This window comes from Typopeltis vanoorti, chromosome 4, assembly GCF_054136105.1.
Source record: "Typopeltis vanoorti isolate ZY-2024b chromosome 4, IOZ_Tvanoo_1.0, whole genome shotgun sequence".
NCBI classification, from domain to species: domain Eukaryota; kingdom Metazoa; phylum Arthropoda; class Arachnida; order Uropygi; family Thelyphonidae; genus Typopeltis; species Typopeltis vanoorti.
Genome location: NC_143552.1, coordinates 92,407,939 through 92,432,685, shown reverse-complemented (window position 1 = coordinate 92,432,685; position 24,747 = coordinate 92,407,939). Strand labels below are relative to the sequence as shown.

The following is a 24,747-nucleotide window of genomic DNA, read 5'->3' as shown; positions in this document are numbered from 1 at the left end:
CCATCTCAGGAGTAGTGGTAAAAGTATTGGAAAAGTTGGTTAAAGACAAAATTCAAGAATGGGTGGATCAGGATATGATACTCTATAGAGGCCAACATGGTTTTGTTAAAGGTAGATCCTGCCTTAGCAATCTATTAACTATTCATAATAGAATAACATCTGAGTTGGACAAAGGAACTGGCTACACAGTGGTACTTCTGGATTTTGCTAAGGCTTTTGACAGGATACCCCATAGAACACTGTTACGCAAATTGGAGCAGATGGGAATGGATATTAAATTGGTGATATGGATAGGAGAATGGCTCAGGGAGAGATACCATAAGGTGGTGTATGGAGGGGCCGAGTCCAGAATGAGGCAGGTGACCAGTGGTGTGCCTCAGGGCTCTGTGCTTGGGCCAATGTTGTTTAATTTGTATATAAATGATATAGGAAACGGCTTAAAGGGAGATATTCAGTTGTTTGCTGATGATGCAAAGTTGTGTAGTGCAATAAAAAATCAAGCTGATGTTGAAAGTTTGCAGGAGGATTTAAATAAGCTGGTAAAATGGGCAAAAGAAAATGGATGTCAGTTCAATGTGGAAAAGTGTAAAGTCATGCATTTTGAGATTAAAAGATTACCAGCTGTGTACTACATCGATGGAAAGGTACTCCAAGAGATTGATGAGGCTAGGGACTTAGGGGTATTGGTAGATAGGGAGATGAAGTTCAGAGGACACATTGCTAAGGTGTCCAAGATTGCACATAGGATTACTTGGTTGTTGAGGAACACACTGACATCCAGAGATAAAGAGGTTATTATTCCCCTTTATAAAGCATTGATACTTCCACATTTGGATTACTGTGCTCAGGTCTGGTCACCTGGATTCCTTGGAGATGAGGAGGCTGTGGAGAGGGTTCAGAGAAGAGTGACCAAGTTGGTGAGTGATATAAAAAATGCTCCCTACATTGATAGATTGAGAGCTTGTGGATTGCAGAGATTGGTTGATAGGCAAAGAAGAGGGGATATGATAGAAACATTCAATTTACTAAAAGGTTTTTATAGGATTGATGCAGGGGAAATGTTTCAGCTGTGTGAAAGTGATGGAAGAACAAGAGGTCATCTCTGGAAATTAAAGAAGAGTGTGGTTAACAAAGGTGTCAGAACAAGGTTTTTTGCCTGGAGGGTGGTGAATGAGTGGAATTCATTGCCTGACTTAGTTGTGAGCTCTTCGTCTGTAAATGAATTCAAGAAGAGATATGACAGATATTGTTTTGCTAGTTTGGGTCTCCCGCGATGAGTCTACTGACTCCATGGAGATACCCGTAATAATAATAATAATAATAGTAAAAGAGAAGGACCAGAGGCTATGTATTGAAGCTCTATAAGAATATAGTGAACAAGAGAATGAGAAGGATTTTTTTTTATTTTTTAATGTATGGCTGTAGATAAACAAAATAAATTACCAGAAAAGAATGGTAAGTTTAAAGCCAGTGAATGATTGCATATAGTATCAGTGGAACTGCCATGATGCAAAGGAATCCTGTGGTTTTATGGATAATTATAATAACAGTAAATCACAGTTACTAATTTCTACCTATTTTGGATGAAAATGACATGACTACTGATGTGGAGGAGAGAATATATTGTATAAGAGAGCAGAAGAGGATGAACTGGAGATGTTAGACATATTAAGAAGAGAGGCTATTGATTATTAAACCAAGAAATTATACTCTTAGTTTAATCCTTTATCCAAGTGTAAGCAAGCAAAGTTTGCACCTGAAGTAACTTCAGGTGCAAACTGGGCAACTCATATATAGAAGCTAATGACTTCACATTACTTGGCTTAGTATCCCATAATGCAAAGCACATATCCTTACAGACATGTATAATGCTATGCATTATGGGTAGGGTCACTACCCACTAGCCAGACTCAGAAGGCTTCTGGATTTGGCTGATGAGACCTCAATAAAGGTAGAAACTAGTTTGGGTAGTGACCCTTCTCATAATGGATAGTATTATACATGTCCGTAAGGATATATGCTTTGCATTATGACCTGATATTCCTTGAAAAAGTTCCTTGTTTTTAAAAGTTTATTTAAGTTCCTTGTCTCTAGTTTTCCTGTTTATTAGTACTAATAGGTTTACAACTTTTTTTGCAGGCGAGATTCAGGTTTAAAAAAAATTAAGAGAGATGAGTGCCTATTGCATATTAGAGGGCTAGATAAAAAGGAATTAGTTTGGGTTTTATTGGCACATGAGAAAGTGAGACTACCATATGTTACATATAACGTTCAGTAGTAATTCATAAGACCAACTCAATATGAGAAAGTGTTAAATAAAAATCTAAATAAAATATAATATTTACCAACAAAAAGAGGTAAATGAAAAAATTCAACATGTGAAATAAAAAAAAAAAAAGAAATAAGTGAAAAAAAAGTTAAAAACGGTATGCTTCCTAATCTGTGTAAGACAAAATCTGCTTGAATATATGTGAATTGGGTAAACTGGCAGCACTGAGTGCCATCAGTACAAATCACATAATAGAATCGTTGGAGAAAAGAAAGTTTCATTTTATTTTTTGTAATATTTTTGAAAAATTGTATGCATTTTGCCAAAAGTATTTTGATTAATGATACAGAGAACTGAATGCGTATTAATTATTGAGGCAATTAGTTTATGTAGAAATTTGTGATTTGATTTTTAATGTCACTTCAGCATCTAAGGCTCTAACATGTTAAGGTTAAGAATTATATATATATATATATATATATATATATATATAATCAAAGAAAATGTGTTGAATGATTTGCAATTCTAATTTATTGCATAGAAAGTAATTATCACAAATATGAATTAGCATAATCTAAATCTATGTACTTTGTAGATTATATAACCATGTAAACACATAAAAATGTAATATAAATTATAAGAAAACTGTTATTTGGAAACATTCACAAAATTTGAATAATTTTAAATGTGGTTAGAAATATTAGAATATTCCACATTTTTTTTTTTTTTTGGTTTTGAGGAGAGCATAGAAATAGCATATATTTCAGTAGCTTCAGGACTGATTTGTGTGTGAGGAATCATTTGTGTGTGGATTTCAGTTAATCATTTGCTAAACGTTTGAACGAGTGACATATTGGAAGCTAAGAAGTTTTGTTTGATGTATCTATCTACACCAAAAAAAAAAGGCCAAACTCAAGTTTGGCCTTTAAGGAATTGAAATATTCTCAAGCAAGCATGAGTAGACTGTTGAGACAGTAGTCTAATTCAAATAATCACAGCAATACTGGTCCAAAGGTAATGACTTCATCAAGAGATGAGAGGAGATTGAAGAATATCATGAAGAAAAACCACTTCTGAAGTGTAAGGTATTTTTACAGGAGATGAAAAGAACTAGGTGTGAATGTGTCTAAATCTACGACATTAAAACGACTTCCCAAATTGAGTTTTAAATCACATGTGCCTAAGGGCGAAGCTGGCAGCTACAGTACGATGGTGTAAGCAAAGTCTCTTGTGGGGTCAAGAGGATTGGAAAAAGTACTTTTTAGCAATGAAAGTATGTTGTGTGTGTGTGTGCCAAGGTCATCAAGAAGCATTTGATAAAGAATGCATGAAATGTTTGTTGAAATTTGCAATCTCTGTCATGGTATGGGCTTGTATGACTGCAGAGAGTCCAGGTAGACTGTATTGTGTACAAGAGTCAATTCCAAAGTGTACCAAGAAATTCTTGAGTACTTTATGTTACTAGCATTGGAAGATTTATGCGATGGTGATTTCCTTTTTCAGCAAGATTCAGCTTCTTGTCATACTTCTAGATGGCTCAAAGAAAGGCAAATCAATGTAATTCCTTGGCTGGCAAACTCACCAGATTTAAACTCCATTGAGAATTTGTGGGGAATTATGAAGAAATGTCTTCAAGAAGTTGACCCAAGAGACAAAAATGAACTTGTTTCTAGTCTGCAGACCATATGGGCATGTTTTGATAAAAAAGACTGTGAACTGCTAGTAAATAAGTTGAGTGTATGAATGAGTATAATATGCCCGAGTGAGTATGAAGGACAACAAATCAGAATGGGATAGTTAGTTAGTATAAGGCATCAAAGTAGGGATGGGACTAATGGGCTTCTGCAATTCATGTACACTAATGCCAGGAGTATTAGGAACAAGAAGGAGGAAGAGTTTTTAGCCTTGGTTGGCACTTCCAGGCCACAGGTTGTTGGTATTAGTGAAACATGGCTGACAGAAGATGATAAAGCTAGTGGGATTGAATGTGATGGGTATAGCATGTTCAGGAGTGACAGGGAGAATAAAAAGGGGGGAGGAGTGTTATTGATGATAGCTGATGAGCTACACCCAAGGAGTATAGAAGTTGAACTGCAGGATAAAGAAAAGAGCACATTTGAGGCTGTTTGGTGTGAGATAGAATCTAGAAGAACAAAATATACAATTGGGTGCTGCTGTAGACCAGGTGATGGAATAGATGGTGGGGAGAGTATGCATAGGCAAATAGAAGAAATGAGTGGAAGGAGGGTAATTATTATGGGTGATTTCAATTATGGTAACATTGACTGGAAAGAGGAGAGGGCACATGGGAGTAAGGAATTGGATTTTATGCGGTTATTAAGGGACAACTATCTGCAACAGCATGTAGTGGAAAATACCAGAGGGCAGAGAGTGATTGACCTAGTAATTGCAACCAAGAATGTGGCTGTAATGAACATGACCATGTTGCCACCAATTGGTGAGTGACCATAAGGTCATGACTTGGGAGGTGGCTAAAGGAGTGGAATTTACAATTAAAACAGGGTACATGTGGAATTACTGGGCTGGTAAGTATGACAAGCTTAAGAGTGTGCTTGGCTCAGTGAAATGGCATGTAAAACTGCAAGGGCTGGATGTTGATAGTGCATGGGAGGTGGTTAAGAAGTGTTTGCAGGAGGTAATGTTGACTGTATACCAAGAGTCTGAATAATAAATCAAGTAGGGGTTAAATGGATGAATAACACTATTAAGCTTGAGCTGCAAAAAAAAACAATCGTGGAGGGAATTTAAGGAGAAAGGTGACCAGCAGGTGCAGGAACAGTATAAAGCTCAGGCCAGGATGGTAACAAGGGTGGTAAGAAAAGCAAAAGCAGATTACGAAAGAAAATTGGTCATGCAGGCTAAAGAGAATCCCAAACAGTTTTTTCAATATGTTGCAAGTAAAAGGAAAAATGCTCATGGCAGAATGATTTTAAAAAATGCTGAGGGTAGGGAGGTAACTGAATCAGTCGACATAGTGAAATTACTGAGTGAGCACTTTGCAAGAGTATATCATCCAGGTGGTGGCATTGCAGGAATGGAAGAACCAACAGCTTATACTGGAATTGTTATGAATGAAGTAGAGGTAACTAGTCTATTACAGAACCTCAATGTCAATACATCTGTGGGATTGTTATTATTATTATTATTGTTTTTATTGTTCCGGGCAACTCCAAGGAGTCGACAGACTCATCGAGGGAGGCCCTAACATCATGTCAAGAACAACTATTCGACATTGACACAGTATCTATCATACCTTGCCTTGAACTCATTCACGGTTGTAGCACCCACAACAGACTCTGGAAGCTTATTCCACTCATTCACCACTCTCCAAGTAAAAAACCTAGCTCTAACACCCTTGTCAACCATGGGCATACTATACCCTTTTCAAGATAATTAATAAACAAAATGCCTTTAGCATCCCAAAACACTAATATCATGACCTTTCCTGCTGATGGAACCGACTTTGTCTTCTTTGGCACTGAACAACTAGCTTCTGCCCACTGTACTGTTTGGATTTTGGTGTGTAATAGTGAATCCAAGTCTCATCCATAGTAATAAATCGATGCACAAAATCAGTTTTATTCTTGTTAAAACGCTCCAAGCACTGTTCAGAGATTTTCATGCGAGTGCGTTTTTGATCTGCTGTGAGCAAGCGCAAAGCTTTTTCATTTGCAATTCTTCATGCAAAATATATCCTACATGTTCTTTTGAAATTCCTATAGTCTCAGCAATTTCATGCACTTTGACTCGCCAGTCATCCAACACCATATCATGCACTTAATTGAAATCACTCATAATGATCACCCTTCACTTGCTCACTAATCCAAGTTGTCTAGACATTTCTTTGTCTCTGCCCTCCACATTCTCTAGCCTGTAGCAACACCCAACTAAATATCTTATTCCATGAACCTCCACCTCACACCATACTGCTTCAAAACAACTGCCACTTTTCCCCCCCTTGTATTTCAACCTTGAGTGGACATAATTTTCCTGCTATCATCATCAGCAACCCCCATTCTTTTTGCCCTTCCTATCCACATGAAAAACATTACATCCTTCCATTTCTGTTCCTGTCACGATATCCTTCTCATCATCCAACCATGTTTCCAACTATTTTCAAGCAAATAAACTCAATCAGCATAAAATGTTCATCTCCCTTAATTTGTGATGTCTCTGGCATTCATAAATTAGCATAGCAATTTTTTTTTTTTTTTTCTCTATAGCTGGTCCTACTCATGCTGTCTTTCACCTGTGACTTCTGCACTCTTGCTCCTGTCTGCTCACTCTTCATAATGGTTGTCAATTTAATGTTGCACAATGTAAGGTTATGCACTTTTGGTTGAAATTACTACATACTGTGTATCACATTGATGAGGCTAGGGACTTGTGGGTAATGGTAGACAGAGAGCTGAAGTTCAGAGGGCATATTGCAAAAGTTGGCAAAATAGCTCAAAGGATTTTTTTGATGTTGGGAAAAAAAAAAACAAAAAAACAAGTAAAAATAGGAAAATTATTATTCCTCTTTAAATAAAGCTATGATTGGCCTTCATCTTGACTACTATACACAGATTTAGTCACCTGGGTTTCTTGGGAATCAGGAGGTGGTGGAGAAGATTCAAAGACAAATTACTAAGCTGGTGATGAGTGGTCTGTAGAATGCTTCATATTAGGATAAGTTGAAGGTTTGTAGATTGCAAAGCTTAGTCGATACGCAGAAAATAAGGAACATGGTAGGAACTTTTAAGATATTAAATAACTTCTATAAGATTGACACAAAAGAAATTTTTCAATACAGGATGAACAGTGAGAGAACTAGGAGTCAATGCTGAAAGTTGTGTAAGAGTGTAGTTAATAAGGGTGTGCAGATCAGATTTTTTGCTTGAAGAATGGTGAATGAGTGAAATGGATTGCCAAAAGTTGTTGCAAATGCTCTGAGTGTGTGTGTGAATGAATTAGTTTAAGGAGAGATATGATAGGTATGGTGTGTATAAAGGATAGTGAGGGGTCTTCTGTGACGAGTCTTCTGAGTTCATGGAGATAATCATATAATAAAAAATATGGGATTGGAATATAAACTCTTGACTTGGATCAGGGGATAGTTGACCGACAGATATCAAAAAGTGGTATACAGTGGGTGTGAATCTGCCAGATTTAAGGTGACCAGTGGTGTACCTCAAGGTTCAGCCCGTGGGCCATTATTGTTCAATCTATACATTAATGACATCAGGCAGGGTCTAACATCAGATGTGCAATTGTTTGCTGATGATGCAAAGATAGGCAGAGCAATCAGGGATGCTACTGATATTCAGCACTTACAAAATGATTTGAATAGGCTGGAAATATGGGCAAACGAAAACGGCTCAGTTTAGTCGATACGCAGAAAATAAGGAACATGGTAGGAACTTTTAAGATATTAAATAACTTCTATAAGATTGACACAAAAGAAATTTTTCAATACATGATGAACAGTGAGAGAACTAGGAGTCAATTCTGAAAGTTGTGTAAGAGTGTAGTTAATAAGGGTGTGCAGATCAGATTTTTTGCTTGAAGAATTAATAAGAATTAGTAAGTGTAAAGTTATGCACTTTGGTATGATTAGAGTTCAGAGTGGCATATTATATTAGTGGGGTTGTGCTACAAGAAACTGAGGAGGCAAGGGATCTTGGCATATTGGTGGACAGGAATTTGATGTTCAAAGGTCACATAGCAAAAGTTGCAAATACAACTCAGAGGATAATTGCAATGTTGAAATGAACCTTGACATGTAAGGATAAGGAAGTCATTTTTCCTCTTTATAAGGCTGATAAGACCACTCCTGTTTTATTGTATGCAGAAAGGGTGCAAAGAAGAAGAGTTACAAAGATTATATCCAGATTATGGAATTTAGATTATGAGGACAGATTGTGAGTATGTGGATTACAGACTCTGGTTAACAGGAGAAAGAGGGGGGGGTGATATGACAGAGGTCTATAAACTTATGATGGGTGTTATAGGATATCATCTGATGAAATTTTTCGTTATATGGAAGGTGGGGAGAGAACATGGGGCATCCATTGAAGTTAAGTTTGTTCACAGTCAAGAAAGGGGTAAGAGCTAGGTTTTTCTCTCAGAGAGTAGTAAGTGAGTGGAATAGTTTGCCTTTAAGAGTAGTGAGTGCATCTAGTGTGAATGAATTTAAGGGAACGTATGACAGCTGGTTTGGATGATTTATAGCCTCCCTCAATGAGTCCTTGACTCCCTGGAGGTCTCAGATAATAATAATAATGATAAAGGAGGGGGTATTGTTTGAAAACAAAATGAAGAAAATTAGTTGCATTCTAAAATAATGACCTTTTATGTAAAATAGTAATTTTTTAAAACTTTTGCTGCCACGCTCCTTGGGCATAGTTTGTTACCGCACACCAAGCAATTTCATTTCTTCAAGGTCAGTACAAGTAATCTCGTTGCTGGCGGTAAGCGTCACATGAGTATATTTGTAGTTGGCTTGTGAGGCTCATATACTAACTACGAGTATACACACTTTCGCTGCTCTGCTCTGCACGCCAAGCACTTTCACTTATTCAAGGTCAGTACGAGTATATTCGTGGTTGGCTTGTGAGGCTCATATACCAACTACGAGTATACTCGTAGTTGGTAGCGAACATGTTAACATATGTATAACTTACTCAAGTTATTTTCATAATTTTAAGCATTCAGTGAGTGAACTACTATAGAAGCCAGCAGAGAGATTTCTTCTGACATTGCGATTCCAGATGACTTATAGTGGATTGGATCTGAATGAAATCTCAGCTAGAATTGAGATCCATAACTTAGTCTTTGTCTGATAAGTGCTTTGTACAAATGGAGTGAAGAACATCAGTCTAGATCCCAGGAGGTAGAAGACGGTATGCAAAGTATGTTCATTGCTCTCAGACACTTATTTCATAGTTGGCATAAGTGGGGCAGAAATGTCGTCTTTTTTTTTTTTTTTTTTTTGTCAAAAATTGAGACACAAGAATTCTGCCTCTCAAGACTGGAATTATCATTTGTTAGAGTCATAATTTTGGTATGGATGACGACTACATCTGGGATGGACACAAACAGTCAATGGCTTGAGGCAGCTGTCATTCTGTGGCATTCATATTAAATGAATGCCAAAAAACGTTAAGATCATCCACCCAGAAGGAATTATTTACATTTAATGGAAGTTGTTCTGTCATTGAGTTAACTTTAACTGAAAGTAATGTGGCACTTCCTCTTCTTGGAGAAAGGGTGAAAAAAACAGGATTCACTCAACCTTGGAAGGTTCAGTCTACTAAACCATGTTTGATACAAAACAGGAAGTTCTCTTCAAGACCAAAGTTGTGTAGGTCATTAAATTGTATAATGAACCTCCAAAGCTTGGTCATGAGCTTTTTCACATTAAAGAAAACTTAGTGCTTGTTTTTTTAGGAACGATCTCTGATGGATGTGTTCATTCAATTAAGAAACCATAAAAGATGAATGTGGATCCATCCCCCCCCCCCCCCCCCCCCAAGACATTGCAGAAGCAGCTAGTCACATCACAGCTGTTGAATGATAATTTGTTGGAATTTTTGGATTCTTGTCAGCCTTTTCAAAGGCAGTTATTACCTTTTAACAGGAAATGGAAATTCATCCTCACAAAAAATTCTGTTGTAGAGCAGTTGATCCACAGAAGATGGTGATAGATGCTTGACCATCTCATGATGGATATTACCTGTTCCTATAGCATTTAGCATACCGAATTCAGTAAAGCAACTTTCAGTCTTCTTTCTTGAATAGCCTGTTGCAGAGTTTCACACTTTTCAGAGAGAACAGAATCTGATGTTTTTCTGCTTTGCATTTTTAGGTCCAAGAAATGAAGGGAATAAGAAGATATAGAAATCTTTTTTGTAAACATTCCACAAGGGCATCTGTAATTACTTTTAGATCAACAAATGTGCTTCTATTATAATTTAAGTTTCAAAGTAGTTTTAAAGTGACCTTCAGTTTCCAGATTTTATCCCAGGCTAGTGCTGCTTCAGCATTGTATGATTAAGTTTGTTTAACACATGGCATTATCTAGCTGCACATTTTGCAGGCTGATAAGCTAATTCACTGTCATGTGTTTTTAGTTCTTAATACAGAGACAAAAATTTCAAAAGAAGCACACAGGGATGTTTGTGGGATTGAAAAGCTGATCAGTGGAAGAGAATGAGAACTTTGCATGTCTTATTTTAGGTACAATCCTTAGTTTCAAAAGTAAAGAACTAAAACACTAAATTTTAGATTATGTTTCATTCAATTCACCATGAAAGAGGCTTACATATAATGTACATGCATATGCATGCAGGCATTAGTGCACATCTACTATATAAAATATACTATTACTACTGCTATGATAAATGCTACTCAAGTAATTTTAAATATCATTATGACACCAACTTTTTACAAGAAACAAAAGTATGCTAAACATAAGAAAATGTGCAAAATAATGCATATTCAAACATAAAAACTGAAACTACAAAAAAAAAAAAAGAAAGAAAATGCTAAGCATATATCTCATCATGATATATGTGGTACAATGTGGGAAACTGAAAGGTGTTTATATCTTTGAGTCAAAAGGTTAATGACTCAAAGGTGTTTTGAGTCATTAACCTTATAACATAGATGATGTAAAATAATAATAATAAAAAAAGTAACTAAACATTATTTAACAGTGTACCACACATTTCATTAAAAAAAAAAAAACTAAAACATAAACAACATACAAAATAAATGCTTGTTCATTAAGATATAATTATGCAAAAAGCATTAGCAAAATCAAAAAAAAAGCATTTAGCTACAAAAGTAAATAACATAAAAATGAAATTAAACTTTTAACTGATTAACAAATATTTAGCATAAATTATTTTCTGCATTCACAAACCTTTGTAATAGGACCAGTAGAGGGAATTGAGCCACCAGAACGGGCAAACGAGGATGCTCCACTTTGGGAAGACTGAGAAGAATTTGAGCTAGGCTTGGGTTTGAAAGGGGTCATGGACTGGCTCATTCCTTCACCCAATATGAATTGTTCTCGAAGCTCAAGATTGGTACGTCCTTTAGCTAAGTTGACAACACAACAAATACATGCTCCAGGCAACTCAGTAAGCATGCAACATGCAGGAAACTTAAACTATTTTAATGTTGCTACTAATTATTCTATTAAAATATTACACTAACTACATTTTCTTAGCTTCAGTAAATTTAATAAATCCTGATTATTGTGATAAATAACACAGTAATATCATACTGGAGAAACAGCAATGATTTATAACAGTAACTGTATCAACAGCTATATAAAATAGGAATGATATGGAAATTTTGCTCAGCAGTTTATGGTTAGCATTTAAAGGTTCATGCAGATAAGTTTTTTAATGTAAACCAGAGAAAAATCACAAACTTCGAATTGTGATCTCAGTTCACAAGACATATTCAATGTTAGGACAGTGGGATAATGTGAATTTAGAGAAACAAATAGTTAAGCACAAAGGAGTTAAATATTAGTCAAATATTTCCTTTTCCATTACTATTGTCATATTTAAGAGGCACTCCTTTCTGAGAATGTTGTATTAAGAATTTGGTTAGTTTTAATGCTTCTTCCCTACAGCCTGTGAGAAATAAGAAAGAAAGTTTAATAAAGCTGTTGAACAAGATGAAAATAAGCAAAAAGAGAGAGAGAGAGAGAGAAAAAATTATTTACTTCATGATTTGTTGCAAATTATATACAGTAATCTAACATTTATCCAACCAACAACACAATCTTTCAATTAACTCACCCATGTATATCAAATGATTTCTCTATAGAGCACCATGTAATGGTACTTCAATTAACTGATCCTTCTATTATCTGAACTAATCATTCTGATAATTGAAAGGTCAGATAAACAGCAGATTACTGTATTTAAAAAGTAAGATAATTCAAACAAATAATTTACTCTCATTGATAAACGTGTGATTTATTTTTTTTTATCAGTAGAATATGAAAAATATTTTAAAAGCGATAATCCATTATTCATTTTTAATGATACTGATTTAATAATACTGACTGATTATGCAGTAATCCGTGATTAAGTAAATTACCTCAATTCAATCACAACACAGGTATGAAATATGCTAGAGTTACCCCCGAAAAAAATTTGAAAGGTAGTGAAACTAAGGTTCATATCTACTTGTTATCACAATACACTAACATTAAGTAATGAGAGTGCATTATTCATTCATGATGCTAGAATCAGATCACTAACTGGAAAAAGAAGAGAGTGATCATTACAAAATAGTATATTATTCTGTGTAGCAAGGAGTGATGAGCTGGCTGTATTAATTAGTTGTAATCCCCCCCCCCCCCCCCCCAGGGAAGAATGAACTTGTCCTAGGGATGGATAGATGAGTAGGATAAAAAAGACCTATCATATATAATACACATAATGTATCATTATATAAGAGAATGAAATGAAAAATCATTTCATTTTCATAATGTATGCAGTTCTATAGTAATGAGAATGAAATGATTTTTCAATTTTTTTCATTTTTCCTTTAAATTTGTATAGGTGAATTAGCAACTAAGACTAAAATGTGCCAAATCTCTGGTTTGGGCTGAATTTTATATGATAGAATTAAAGATGGTAGTGTATATTATTGCCAGGGGCGTGCCAGTAGTGTCCGACGCCTGTGTGCAAAACTTTAGTTGGTGCCCCTATACCCAGTAGCACGCCAGTAGTGTCCGGCGCCTGTGTGCAAACTTTAGTTAGTGCCCCCCCCCCACCACCACCCCTCCAATTTCCTCCTCTTTGGCACCTTCACTGCCCTCATGTGCAATGTGTGCATCGCACACATTGCACATATGGCCTGCGCACCCCTGATTATTGCACTGCACTGTGCCACGGATGACTTGTTAATTCTTTGCTAGCATAGTTAACCAAATTAATGTATTTAGGTGAGAGATGAAATTTCATCTCCTGGTATGGGGCCAGTTTCCCACTTACTGGAGACCTGAAGTGGCTTGAAAAAATTTCATGGTTGGTCTATAGAACAGGGTGTAAAAATATCACATAAAGTTTTACTTATTATGTTCATTATTTACAGTATTATTTATATATACTGAGCATAAAATTTCATAAATAGGGTTTAGTACTGTTACATGATAAAGTAAATGTGTTCTACACACACACACACACATGCAGTTGCATGGTTAGTATTACCAGATACTGCCATGTGGTTAAGCACTGGTGATACAAAAGATTTAAAATGTGTTTAAATAGTAAATTTGCTTATCACATGTTGTATATCTTAGGGATTTACATAGTTATAGCATTTATATCATTGTATGTTTGTTTACGTCTTATGCAATATAATATTACAACATGTGAGCTCTGTACTAATGGCAGCCATGTTGTCACCAGAGTTTCACTTTGAATGTTAGTAATGGGCATGTGCATTACTTGTGATATTTTAGAACAGTGGTTGCTGGGTAATGAGAATGCCAGCAAGTGAGTAGACAAGCAAGGAAGGAGAGCTATAAAGAAGGAAAAAACTACCAAATTAAGTTCTTTGATCTTGGAAAAGTTTATATATGTATCTATATCTCCTCTCCACTGAGGAACTGTGAAGTTATTATTGAAGGACAGCATAATGTATCCAGCCTAGTAGAAGTTGCATATGTTCCAAGGAGCAAGATAGAATCTGCAGCAAAGTTCTTTCTACTGGAACTGTCTTCAAAACTGCTCAATTAAATGTATTCTTATTCCCAGAGTCTTCATGCTTACTTCAGCAAAATGAAGAAAAGATGTGTTTAAGGCAACTTGCTTACTAGAAGAAGAAACATGCAAGTATATTAGTCAAGTGCGATATTATACTTTTTTTATGGTCGTTCGGGTTGTTTTATGTATGTTCAGCCTGCCTGGTTGGCCGAGTGGTTAGCATGTCTGCTCTCCAGCCAAGAGGCTGCAGGTTCGAATCCTGCCATGGGCATGGATATTTGTGATTGTCCTATAAACTGTGTGTGGAAAGGGAATCTTCAACCCTACCACTTATTCTAGCAGAAGACTTTGCTCCCAAAACCGTGAGGTACAGGAGTCACCATATGGCATCCACAGATGTCAGATGTGATTTTTTTTTTTTTTTTTTTTTTTAATGGTTGTTCTGAGGAATATCAAAGGTAAAACAGCAGTGGTGTAGGTAGGGGGTACGGAGGGGGCGGTTTGCCCCGGGGGCATTTTGAACTTTTGCAGTTGATTCTAAAATACAGTCTCGAGAACTCAGTTCCAAATATTGTAATACTACTGCAAATCTTCCTCACAATTGCTGTAAGTTTTGCTAGTTGTGATAGGAGTTTTTCTAAATAAAATTGATTAAGTATTATCTACATTACTATGAAATAGACTTTGCCAATGTCATCGATGATTTTGCTAACAGAAAAGCAAGAAAAATAACATTTTAGAATGTTGAAATTAAAGTTTTACTTCAAAAATAAACATAGTGATTTAATTTATTTCCCTATACATCATTTTGATTTTTGGTGTGTATTGAGAGGGGAGGCAAACTCAGGGAAAGCCCCGGGCGGCAACAGCTCTAGCTACGCCACTGTAAAACAGACTAGATGGATGAGAAAAAATAAATAAAATAAAATAAAATAAAGGAAGATAAACAGGACAGTAATAAAATAAATGCCACAATTTTCCTGTATAGTCGAGTGAAACTATAGAGCTTTTAGGTGAATGCTACATTCAAGTTTTGTAAGACTGTATAGTATTTGATGCTATCTCTCAGAACTGAATTTAATTGTAAGCCAGAGAATGAAAGGTATATATGAGATAAAGCAAATTACTAAATATACATAATTGAACCTATTCTATATATATGTATATTTGTTGAGAGCAATTTTTTTTAATTATTTATATATTGAGCTTCATTCTTTAGAATACACAACATGCTGATCCTTGAAGTTAATGCACCATCACCGATATGAATCTAAAACATTCCAACCAACTAAAATAAAATTATATATGAATATTGTTATATCTAACCCTCCATGAGTGACTATAACTAAAAGGTTGGATACGTAGAACAAGGTGGAGAATAACATAAACGTGCAGTTGATAGACATTATCGCATAAGTGGCAAACTCTCTTTATAGTTTTTACAAGGGTTTCTGGTCAAAAAGTATGTAAAAAATAATAGATTTATTTTTCTGGTGTTGCTAAAAAATAAAAAAAAAGTTGTCCATGTGGATGACCTAGCATAGCTTTTATTTTAACATCATACTGCAAAGGAGCTGCTGATATTGAAATGCCAACAATAGTTCATTTGCTTCAGCATAAAGACAAGAAACAGATAATGTTCAAAATGCATTAGCTGCAATTTTAATTGCCTAATGAATAACATTCTACCACATAAGTAATCACAGAACTGGAATTCATAGTTGAGTTTCTTGATATGATAAGTGCCAGCATGGTTGGCCGAGTGGTTAGCATATCCACTCTCCAGCCAAAAGGTTGTGGGTTCGAATCGCGCAGTGGGCATGGATGTTCGTGATTGCCTGTGGAAATACTAATGGTGGTGGATGGTAGATGATGTTGGTGTAGTTGCGGTTAGTTGTAGTTGGTGGATTTGAGTGGTGGAGACAGAGAGTTGTAGAGTAGGTGCCCCCTCCCTCAATGAGTCTGTGGATTCCCTGGAGGTGTCACGTAATAATAAAGTATGGACAGAGCAAAGAACATTGTCTACATCTGAAGGGGCAGAAGGCAGGTGAAAAGGATGTTCATTGCTTTCTGACACTTATCTTGCAAGAGATGTGTTTTTTTTTTTTTTTGTCTCAAATGAGATTACCATTTATGATAGTCTTAATTCCAGATCAGGGTGAAGCCTAGTTAGTGGCAAAAATGCACAGCATAGTCTTCTGTAGCAAAAACTTGAACCAACTTGCACAAATTTGAGATGGCAAGCCATTGTCTATCTCTCTTTCAAATGTTTTTTGTTCTTTCTGTGACCCTCAGATTATGTGAAAGTCATCAATACAGAAGGTACTGTTTGTAGTAGGAGGAAGTTCAGATAATTTTGACAGCAAATCATGTGACACTTAATACAAATCTCTGGGATCTCTCTTCTTGGAAAAATTGTTTAAAGAGCTTATGAAACTCAAAATTGGAGGGTTTGATAAGCTAAAATTTTTTTGATGAAAAAGAGGAAGGTTCCCTTTAAAACCAAAGTTATATAGGTCTCTAAGCATATCGAATCTCCAACCAGTGTCATACTCTTTTATGTCAAACTGATACTAAGTGCTCATTTTTTTAAGAAGGTTTCCTTATAGAATATTTCCATGAATAGCATTCTACCATTCAGCCAGATGGCATCCTGGAGAAAGAGTTGCTGCTATCTAGAAAACATAAAAGACAAAGTTAACTGTCCCCCCACTCAAAGATCAATCATGCAGCAAGTAGTTGGTCACAACTATTGATGGGGTGGTTGATAATTTTTTGGCTTCTTACCTGGCTCTGGAAAGACAAAGATAATTGCCCTTTTCCTGATATCTGAAATTCATCCTTATAGAAGATTCTATTGTATAGGTAGAGCAGCTGATTCATGGAATATGGTAATAAATGTTCAATCATCTCATAACTGATGCCATCTAGTCATATAGAACTTGGTTGACTTGGAAGCATTCAGTTTTCAGTTCAGCTTTCACTTCTCTCTCAAATCGCATGTTGTAAAATTCTACAATGTTCAAAAAGTTCACATGTTTAATGTTCACATTCTTCTACTTTGTTTTTTAGGACCAGAAACTTAGGGTGTAAGAAGACATCGCCAATGTTTTGGCAGTGTCTTCTTACACCCTAACAGCTCTTCCCTGAAGATTTCTGCAATTTCTTTTTAACCAGCAATTGTACATCCATTGTGTTCCATGATTGGTGATATATCTGCCCTTCATTTTCTGAATTTTGACTGACAGCTTTAGTGTTAGTTTATCTGGCTACAGAATACATAAATTGGATCCAGGATTAATTTTTTAACTCAGTTGGTGGGATATGTCAAGCTCACACATGTGCATGAACATTTGAAAGTGATTAAATTTCTTGCATTGGGTTATCTGCAGAAGATACCTCAAGCTTTGTTCAGAACTTTCTTGGCTGCTGTGCCTCCTACTATGCTTGGGAAAAGGGTGGAAGCTGACTCAGTTTTATAGGTATTGCAGTTATGATAACCTTTAATATACACTTTGTAATGTGATTCACTGCTTCATTGATAGAGGAAGAATTGAATATCAGAATCGAATTCTGCTCTTGATGTAAATGCTTTCCTGTTACATTGATCTGTTTTCTATGATAGAAAGTCACAATAGAAAACATTGTTATGGCCATGATTGCCTATGTAAAACTATGATCACTCTCATAAATATCGTTTTCTACTTTGCACTTAAAATAGTGGGAAAAGAGATAGCAGTGGTGAATTCTCCATGCTTGCTGCGCAAGCTCATAAAATTTTTTTTATTTATTTTATTATTATTTTTTATGTTGGGCCCATATACAGGAGGTTGGTTGGTCAACCTATAGTACGTTAGTATACTGTATATGGGTAGTGGGTTGCAAAAGGAGAAACTTGTTTACATTTGATTTGAACACCTGTATGTTGTATTCCTTGGGAAATACGTCTGAGGGGAAGACTGTTCCACAGTACTGCTGTAGCATGGATGAATGAGGAGGAAAAGAAACTTGTTCTGTGGGTTTCGGGGTGTACTGTGAAAGGATGTTGGGTGGCAGCTGTAAGTGTTCCAATGGGCTTAGAACAGGGTGGGGGAATTATTGATGCTGTTTCAGATGAGCATTTTCCATGGAAATATTTATAGAATATACAGATTGCAGAGACCAAGCATCTATGTGAAAGTGGGTGGAGTGAGTTGGTGAGGGATGGGTCATTTATTAGTCTAATGCTCTCCTCTGTAGTGAGTCAAGCATTTTGAGGGAGCTTTTTGGAGCCTCACTCCAGATGTGAGAGCAGTATTCGAGAGCTGGGCAGATTTGTGACTTGTATAGTGTTAACAGCTGTTCAGAGGTGAAGTAGTGTCTTGAGCAAAAGAGAAAACCTAGTTTTTTGGAAGCTAAGGATGCAATGGTTATAATGTTGATATGTTTATGCCAGGAGAGGCTTGATGTCAAAGTAATTCCGAGAAGAGAAATTTCATCTTGTCTGAGAATTTGAGTTATCGAAAACAATGCTGGGGGAAAATGGTTTTTTTTTTTTTTTTTTTTTTTTTTTTTTTGTGAAAAATAAGACAGAACTGGGTTTTACTAGCATTGAAGTTGACAAGATTATCTGAGCCCCATTACCAGATGGCTTGGAGGTCAGAATTAAGGGCAGTGGTGGTTGATGTTCTGTGGGTTGAGGTGAGTTGTGTAGAGTAGGGTTTGTCAAATGAAAGGGAGGAATTTAGTGTGCTGTCATCTGCAAAACTGTGTATTGGCTTAGAGGTCAACTGAAGTAGGTCATTGATATATATATATATATAGAATGAAGAGAGTTGGTGAGAGAACTGACCCTTGTGGGACACCAGCATTAGTTGAATGTGAGAGGATAGGGAGCCGTCTACCATCACACATAGTGTGCGTCCAAACAGGAAGCTGGTAATCCATCTGCAGAAATCCTGAGGCAGTCCAAAATTGAGAAAGTAATATTTATTTGATAATAAATGCATGCATTTATAAGCATTCCATTTAGGCTTTTATTTTTGCAGACAGAAGATGTTTTAAGCTTGCACAGCAATAATTGAGCTTTGCATTGTGTATCGAAGGCCGACGCTAGTCAAGCTACCTTGGCTTGCTCAGCTGTGGAAGCATCCAGGTCCTCGTTTCAGCACTGTGATTTCATGCGCATGCATAGTCATTTCCACTTCCTCCACGTCATCTCAACCTGTTGCTTAAACACGGGCCATATGCAGTCAGAGTAGCTCTAGCCAGTGAGCTTCAGCTAGCCTTTACAAGTGTATGTGTTGCTTGGGAAAATTAAGTTACAACCAATTTTTTATGATGAAATTATTGACCCATGCATAAAGAAGAACTGTAGGGTAGAATTTGTATTCAAGTAGCTAAATTGAAAAAGATAGAATATCATTTGTAAAATACATGTTGTATTTGTATGATGAAATGTACATAAATTTCTAAATACGAGGTAACCCTCATATAACACGGTACTTATACAATGCTGTTTCAATATAACACGCCCTAAAATTGTAGTACCCCTTGTTGAACACGGTACTTATACAACACGGCTCCGATAAAAACACAGTCTACAAATTGTAGTAACCCTTTATCTTTTCATATGCTTTTTGCCGTGCAACTTAAAAATAAAATTTTATCTTGTTAAATTTATGTCTGCCTGTAACCCGCATGTAATTATAAGTAGCGAATTTATATTAGGGGAAATACCCTTTAGCACATGTACCTCAACTGTTTACCGTATAAAATGTTTATTGTTGAAAATTGTCCTTGTTTCTGCCAGGAAAGTGCATTAAAAATCATAAGCGTGTTCATCTCAAGCTGAGCACTTTATTTTCTGGTGAGTTACATACAATATGTAATGCTTGCTTTTTTGTGTAAAAAATGATTTTTATAGTAATAGCCACAAACTGCAACGAAAGGGAAAAACCAACATCGAAAACAAAATTAATTTCCCTTGAAGAAAATATTCAAAAACTTGGATCGGTTGAAAAATGGAGAAAAACCCAGGAGTTTTTGTAGGGACTTTGAATTTAAATGAATCAACAATTCGAACAATCAAACAAAATGAACATAAAATCCGAGAAAGTGTTTATTGCTGGGTCAATGATAAGTGCAAAGCACGTTGCTCATGTATGCGATATTCTAATGGAAAAATGGAGAAATCTCTAATGATTTCGATAGGAGATTGCACTTCAAAAGAAAATTCCTATGGATGGAAATCTTATTAAACAAAAAACTCTCTAAGTTTATAAACATTTATAGTGCAGACCAGGTGTTCAATGCTGATGAATCCGGGTTATATTGGAAAAAAGTGCAAAAATGCACCTATATTTCAAAAAATGAAAGATCTGCTCCTGGATTCAAAGTTTCCAAAGATAGAATGACTACTGTTTTGTAGTAATGCATCAGGTGATTACATGACAAAACCAGTATTTACTAACCAATCCTCAAATCCTATTGTGCTATGAAAGATTAAAATATGCACTATTTTATTTTGCCTAAAACATTTATGCATTATGTGCAATGAAGTTTAAGTACAATTTGTAATTTTTATACCTTTATACTATGTATTTGTTTCATAGTTTATATGTTTTCTTAACTAACATGAATTACCTGAATTAAATAAAAATATATTTTTTGTTGGATATGTCATTGTTGCTTATATAATTTAAAAAAAAAAAAAAACGATTTCGGAACATAACCCTACTTTTTCTATGTGATCTGAGACTTGCATAACGTGGCATTTCTACGGAACCTAACATCGCGTTATACGAGGGTTACTTGTACATAGTTTTAAATGGTCAGTAATTCATTATTCCACTAATCAGACTTCAATTACACCTCCCATTCCCTGAATAATAACAAGAGCAAGCGTGAATTTCAAGACCAGCATTCGCCCCCTGAGAGATAGTGAACAGGTCAGGTAGACACATGGAAGAAGGTGACTTCCAGTGTTTAGATAAGGGGAATCTAAATTTATGACAACTCTCTCATTAATGTTATTTTGGCAGAGGATGGCAGCTGTTTCTGTGTTAGTGGTGAATGGGATTTGTTTATGAATGGAGTATGGTTGTCCACAAGTGTAACTCCTATATAGGCAAGGTCTATCTTCTGTCGTGTTCATATAGATTACAATTATATACCATAAAGTAGAATACTCATCAGGTTTCAAATAAGTCTTTTTGTAGGTAAAATTACACTGGCTTATTCTGTGAGATGCATGCAGAATACTTGGATATGCTCTTTACAGTGTGAGCCTTATAAGATTGGACATCTTGCGTGAAGAGTCCAGATCCACTGAGATACTGTCATAATGTAGAGCAATACTTGTTCCATAATAATCCCCAGGTAAGAATTAGTGGTTAAGGTGTATTCAACGGGAATGAGAGGACAGGTAATGTCCATAAGAACAATCCCCATACCAAGTTACCAACCACCACCACCACTGGCCTGTTTCTAGCCAACTATGCAGTCAGGTTGACTGGAAACAGACTGGGTGGTCTAATTTTCGGCTCATGAGTGTATTGTTAATTCAGAAAGCATGTTCAAAAGTCTTTAAATTGCATACACATGCATATAAATATTTCAATAACACCATGGTGTGATTGAAGAGAGTTTACTGAATATTTGAAATAACAATTTTTTTTCATATATAATATACATTTAATATAAAACTACAACTTTTTAATACAATAACAGAAATATAACAGGAAGTAGTAGTAAGTTCATTAATAAATGCATAAAATATAAAATTAATGAGCATATCAACTAAGACACATTTCAGCAATACATTTAATTATTAAAACAGCTTCATAAACTGTAATTCATAAAATATCAGTAATGAAATCATGAAAGTTCAAAAGAAACACACACACATACACACAGAGAGAGAGGTTGCGAAGGATCATTACAAGTGCGTTAGCATCCTTTTATTATTATTATTTTAAAACTGCAAATTGTCATATATATTAATGTGATAATAAAATTTGAGAAAAAATGGTATTAAGAATAAATGCATTTCTCAAAACACCCAAACAAAGTTATGATCAAATCTTGAAGTATTACAAACATTCAAAGCTGAACTTTCAATGCTTGTAATAAAAGCATTCAAAGTTTCAGCAATACTTACTGCTTGGCATCATCAGGCATTCAAATAAGATCAAAATCTAAGAATTTTTATCTTAGGGACTTCTCATAAGATCAAAATTCTTAGATTTTCATCTTATGGGAAGTTTCTGCAGAAAACAATGAATCTGTAAATTAAAGATGCTAAGAAATTATTTTCTTGGTTTAATCCTTGATCCAAGTGTAAGCAAACAAAGTTTGCACCTGAAGTAACTTCAGGACTGGGCAACTCATATATAACTATGCAACTTAGGTAGGATTTCATCTTCACGTAATGTAATTCACGTAATTCAAGTTCAATGGCATGCAGCTCAGCAATATAACTGTTATATTCCAATAGGATTTTATCAGATATTATGCTGGCTATGAGGACAAAAGCAGAATTGCACTCTGAATTTGAACTGCCTGTGTAAGACTCAGAGTATTCTGTGATTAACTGTTTCAAAGAGCTCCTTATAGACAGAATATTTCCTTTATTTAGAGGCATTCATGCAAAACTGCCTACAGTAGCATGTAATGTCTGTACTAATTCTTTCATGCACAGTTTCAGAGGGATATATAGCAATCTGATGTGTGTTTCTAACATACATAAAAATACTTATTCATGGAGGATGATATGGCAGGGATTTTATTTAGCCAAAGACAGTTGTCATCAAAATGAAAACTGTCTTTTTTCAATGATAACTGTCTTCGCAGCATACATAAGTGATAGTTCATTCACTCCAACATAAAGACAAAGGAGAAATAGATGTTTGGAATGCTCTAGTTGCCATTCTGTGGTCTCCAGTTGATTTGGAGGATAGAATCTAACCATCAAAGCATAACTGTCTCAGGCACAAACATAGCCCTTGAACCCATAGTTGTCTTGATCAAATAAGTGCTCAGTAGAGACGAACAAACGATACTGGTTTTGTGCCCCTAGGAGATGGAAGACAGGGGATGCACAAAGAATGTTCAAGACGGAGGAACACCCTCCTGCTTCTTAGAGAAACGATAGGAAGAGAGAGTGCTTCCCAATCAGGCTTGAAAGGTTCAATTACAGAGAAAGTGTTGATAGAAAAAAAAGAGGGAGATTCCTCTGAGATCAAAGTTGCATAGCTCTTTTCATCACACATATTTTCCACATTAAAAAAAAAAAAAAAAGAAAGAAAGATACCATATGTATGTTTTAGAAGAAAGCATCTCTGGTGAATGCCAATGTCATCTCCATTGGAGGAAGTGGAGAGAAAACAATTTTTTCACTTTCTCAATGACTTTTGGGTTGTAGCCATAAAAGAGAAAATCTGTTTGATAGTTAAGATACTCGGTTGTAAAAAGTGCTTCAGAAGAGCATATGTTGAGAGTTCTTATCAACAAAGATTTAGTTATTCCACATTTTTGGAGGGGATGAGCAGAGGACTGGTGCATATAGCCATTTTCTCCATTTACATACCATTGTATATAGCTGGAGAAAGTGGTTTGCAGTCGATTAGTAGATTTCATTGTGGATTATCCTTTTTAATGTGGTTACTTGTTTTTTCTAATATGGAAATCCCACAGGTTCTTTTAACATCAAAGAACACATTCCACTTTCCGTGTAAAAAAAAAAAAAAACTACTAACTGCTCATTGCTCCTGCTCATACCTTTCTTATCTTTTCTAGGAATGGTCTCTTGTTCTTTCTCTCTCCCCCTCTCTCCTCTACTCCACAAAAAATCTGTTCCACATTAATCTGGTAAAAAGTCTTCAACTTACATGTCTCAATCATATTAACCCTCATATTAATTTCCACCAGGCTCTGTAAACAGCTTTATTCTGTCCTCATACCTAACTATGGGTCAACTGTAGTTATTCTTCTCAGGACCCTTTCCAAAATTATTATTAACACCAGGGAGTCAAAAACTCATCATGAAAGATATATACAAAGCAATAGGTACAAATCCCATCAAACTGCTTTGAGCTCATTCAATGTATCTATATTCACCACAATGTCAAGCAATGCATTTCACTCGCCAACCACTCAACATGCAAAGAACCTACTCCTCACTCCTTTGTTCATACCCTCCTTATACAGCTTCTAGGGATATGCCATTGTTCTACCCCCCCTTCTGGTACTCTATGAAAGATTTCTTCCATATAACAACCCTTTATCTTTTCTAAATCACTTAGGGAATTGAACAACGTAGATCCGAATATAAATTAAATTATACTTTAATAAATATTTCCAATATTTCGGCAACGTCACATTGCCATTTTCAAAAGGAACTTACAAAAAGGCACGTGCACGCAGGCACTACAACACAGTAACTGAGAATGAAGATATGAAGCTATCGTTCTCCTAGAAGTCCTGATGGTGCCCTCTAGCAGGCTAAGTAGGTGTTCTTGGCTGTTGGGCTGAAGGTCTGCTGATGTATGCCTCCCAAATTTGGAGCAGTTGCATACAACCAAATTTGTTGAGGTTTGGAGAGTTTCTTAGGGCTGAGGCTGATTCCACAAATAGTCTTTCGAATTTGTATTTGCTATGGTGTATTACTGTAGCTTTCTTCCATCGTATTCTGTGGCGTGTATCCAGCGCATGGTCTGCAAGACCAGAATGGCTGTACTTGTGAAATCGGATGTAGTC

General features: G+C 35.8%; 1 protein-coding gene across 1 annotated transcript in view; it reads right to left on the bottom strand.

Annotated features, from left to right (window-relative positions):
• LOC150107495 (uncharacterized) overlaps positions 1-24,747 on the bottom strand; it is a 1,121,546-nt gene that overhangs the window by 46,074 nt on the left and 1,050,725 nt on the right. Inside the window, exon 85 of the mRNA XM_090392112.1 lies at positions 11,199-11,377. Coding sequence (XP_090248238.1) covers positions 11,199-11,377 — 179 coding nt within the window. The remainder of the gene's footprint in view (positions 1-11,198; positions 11,378-24,747) is intronic.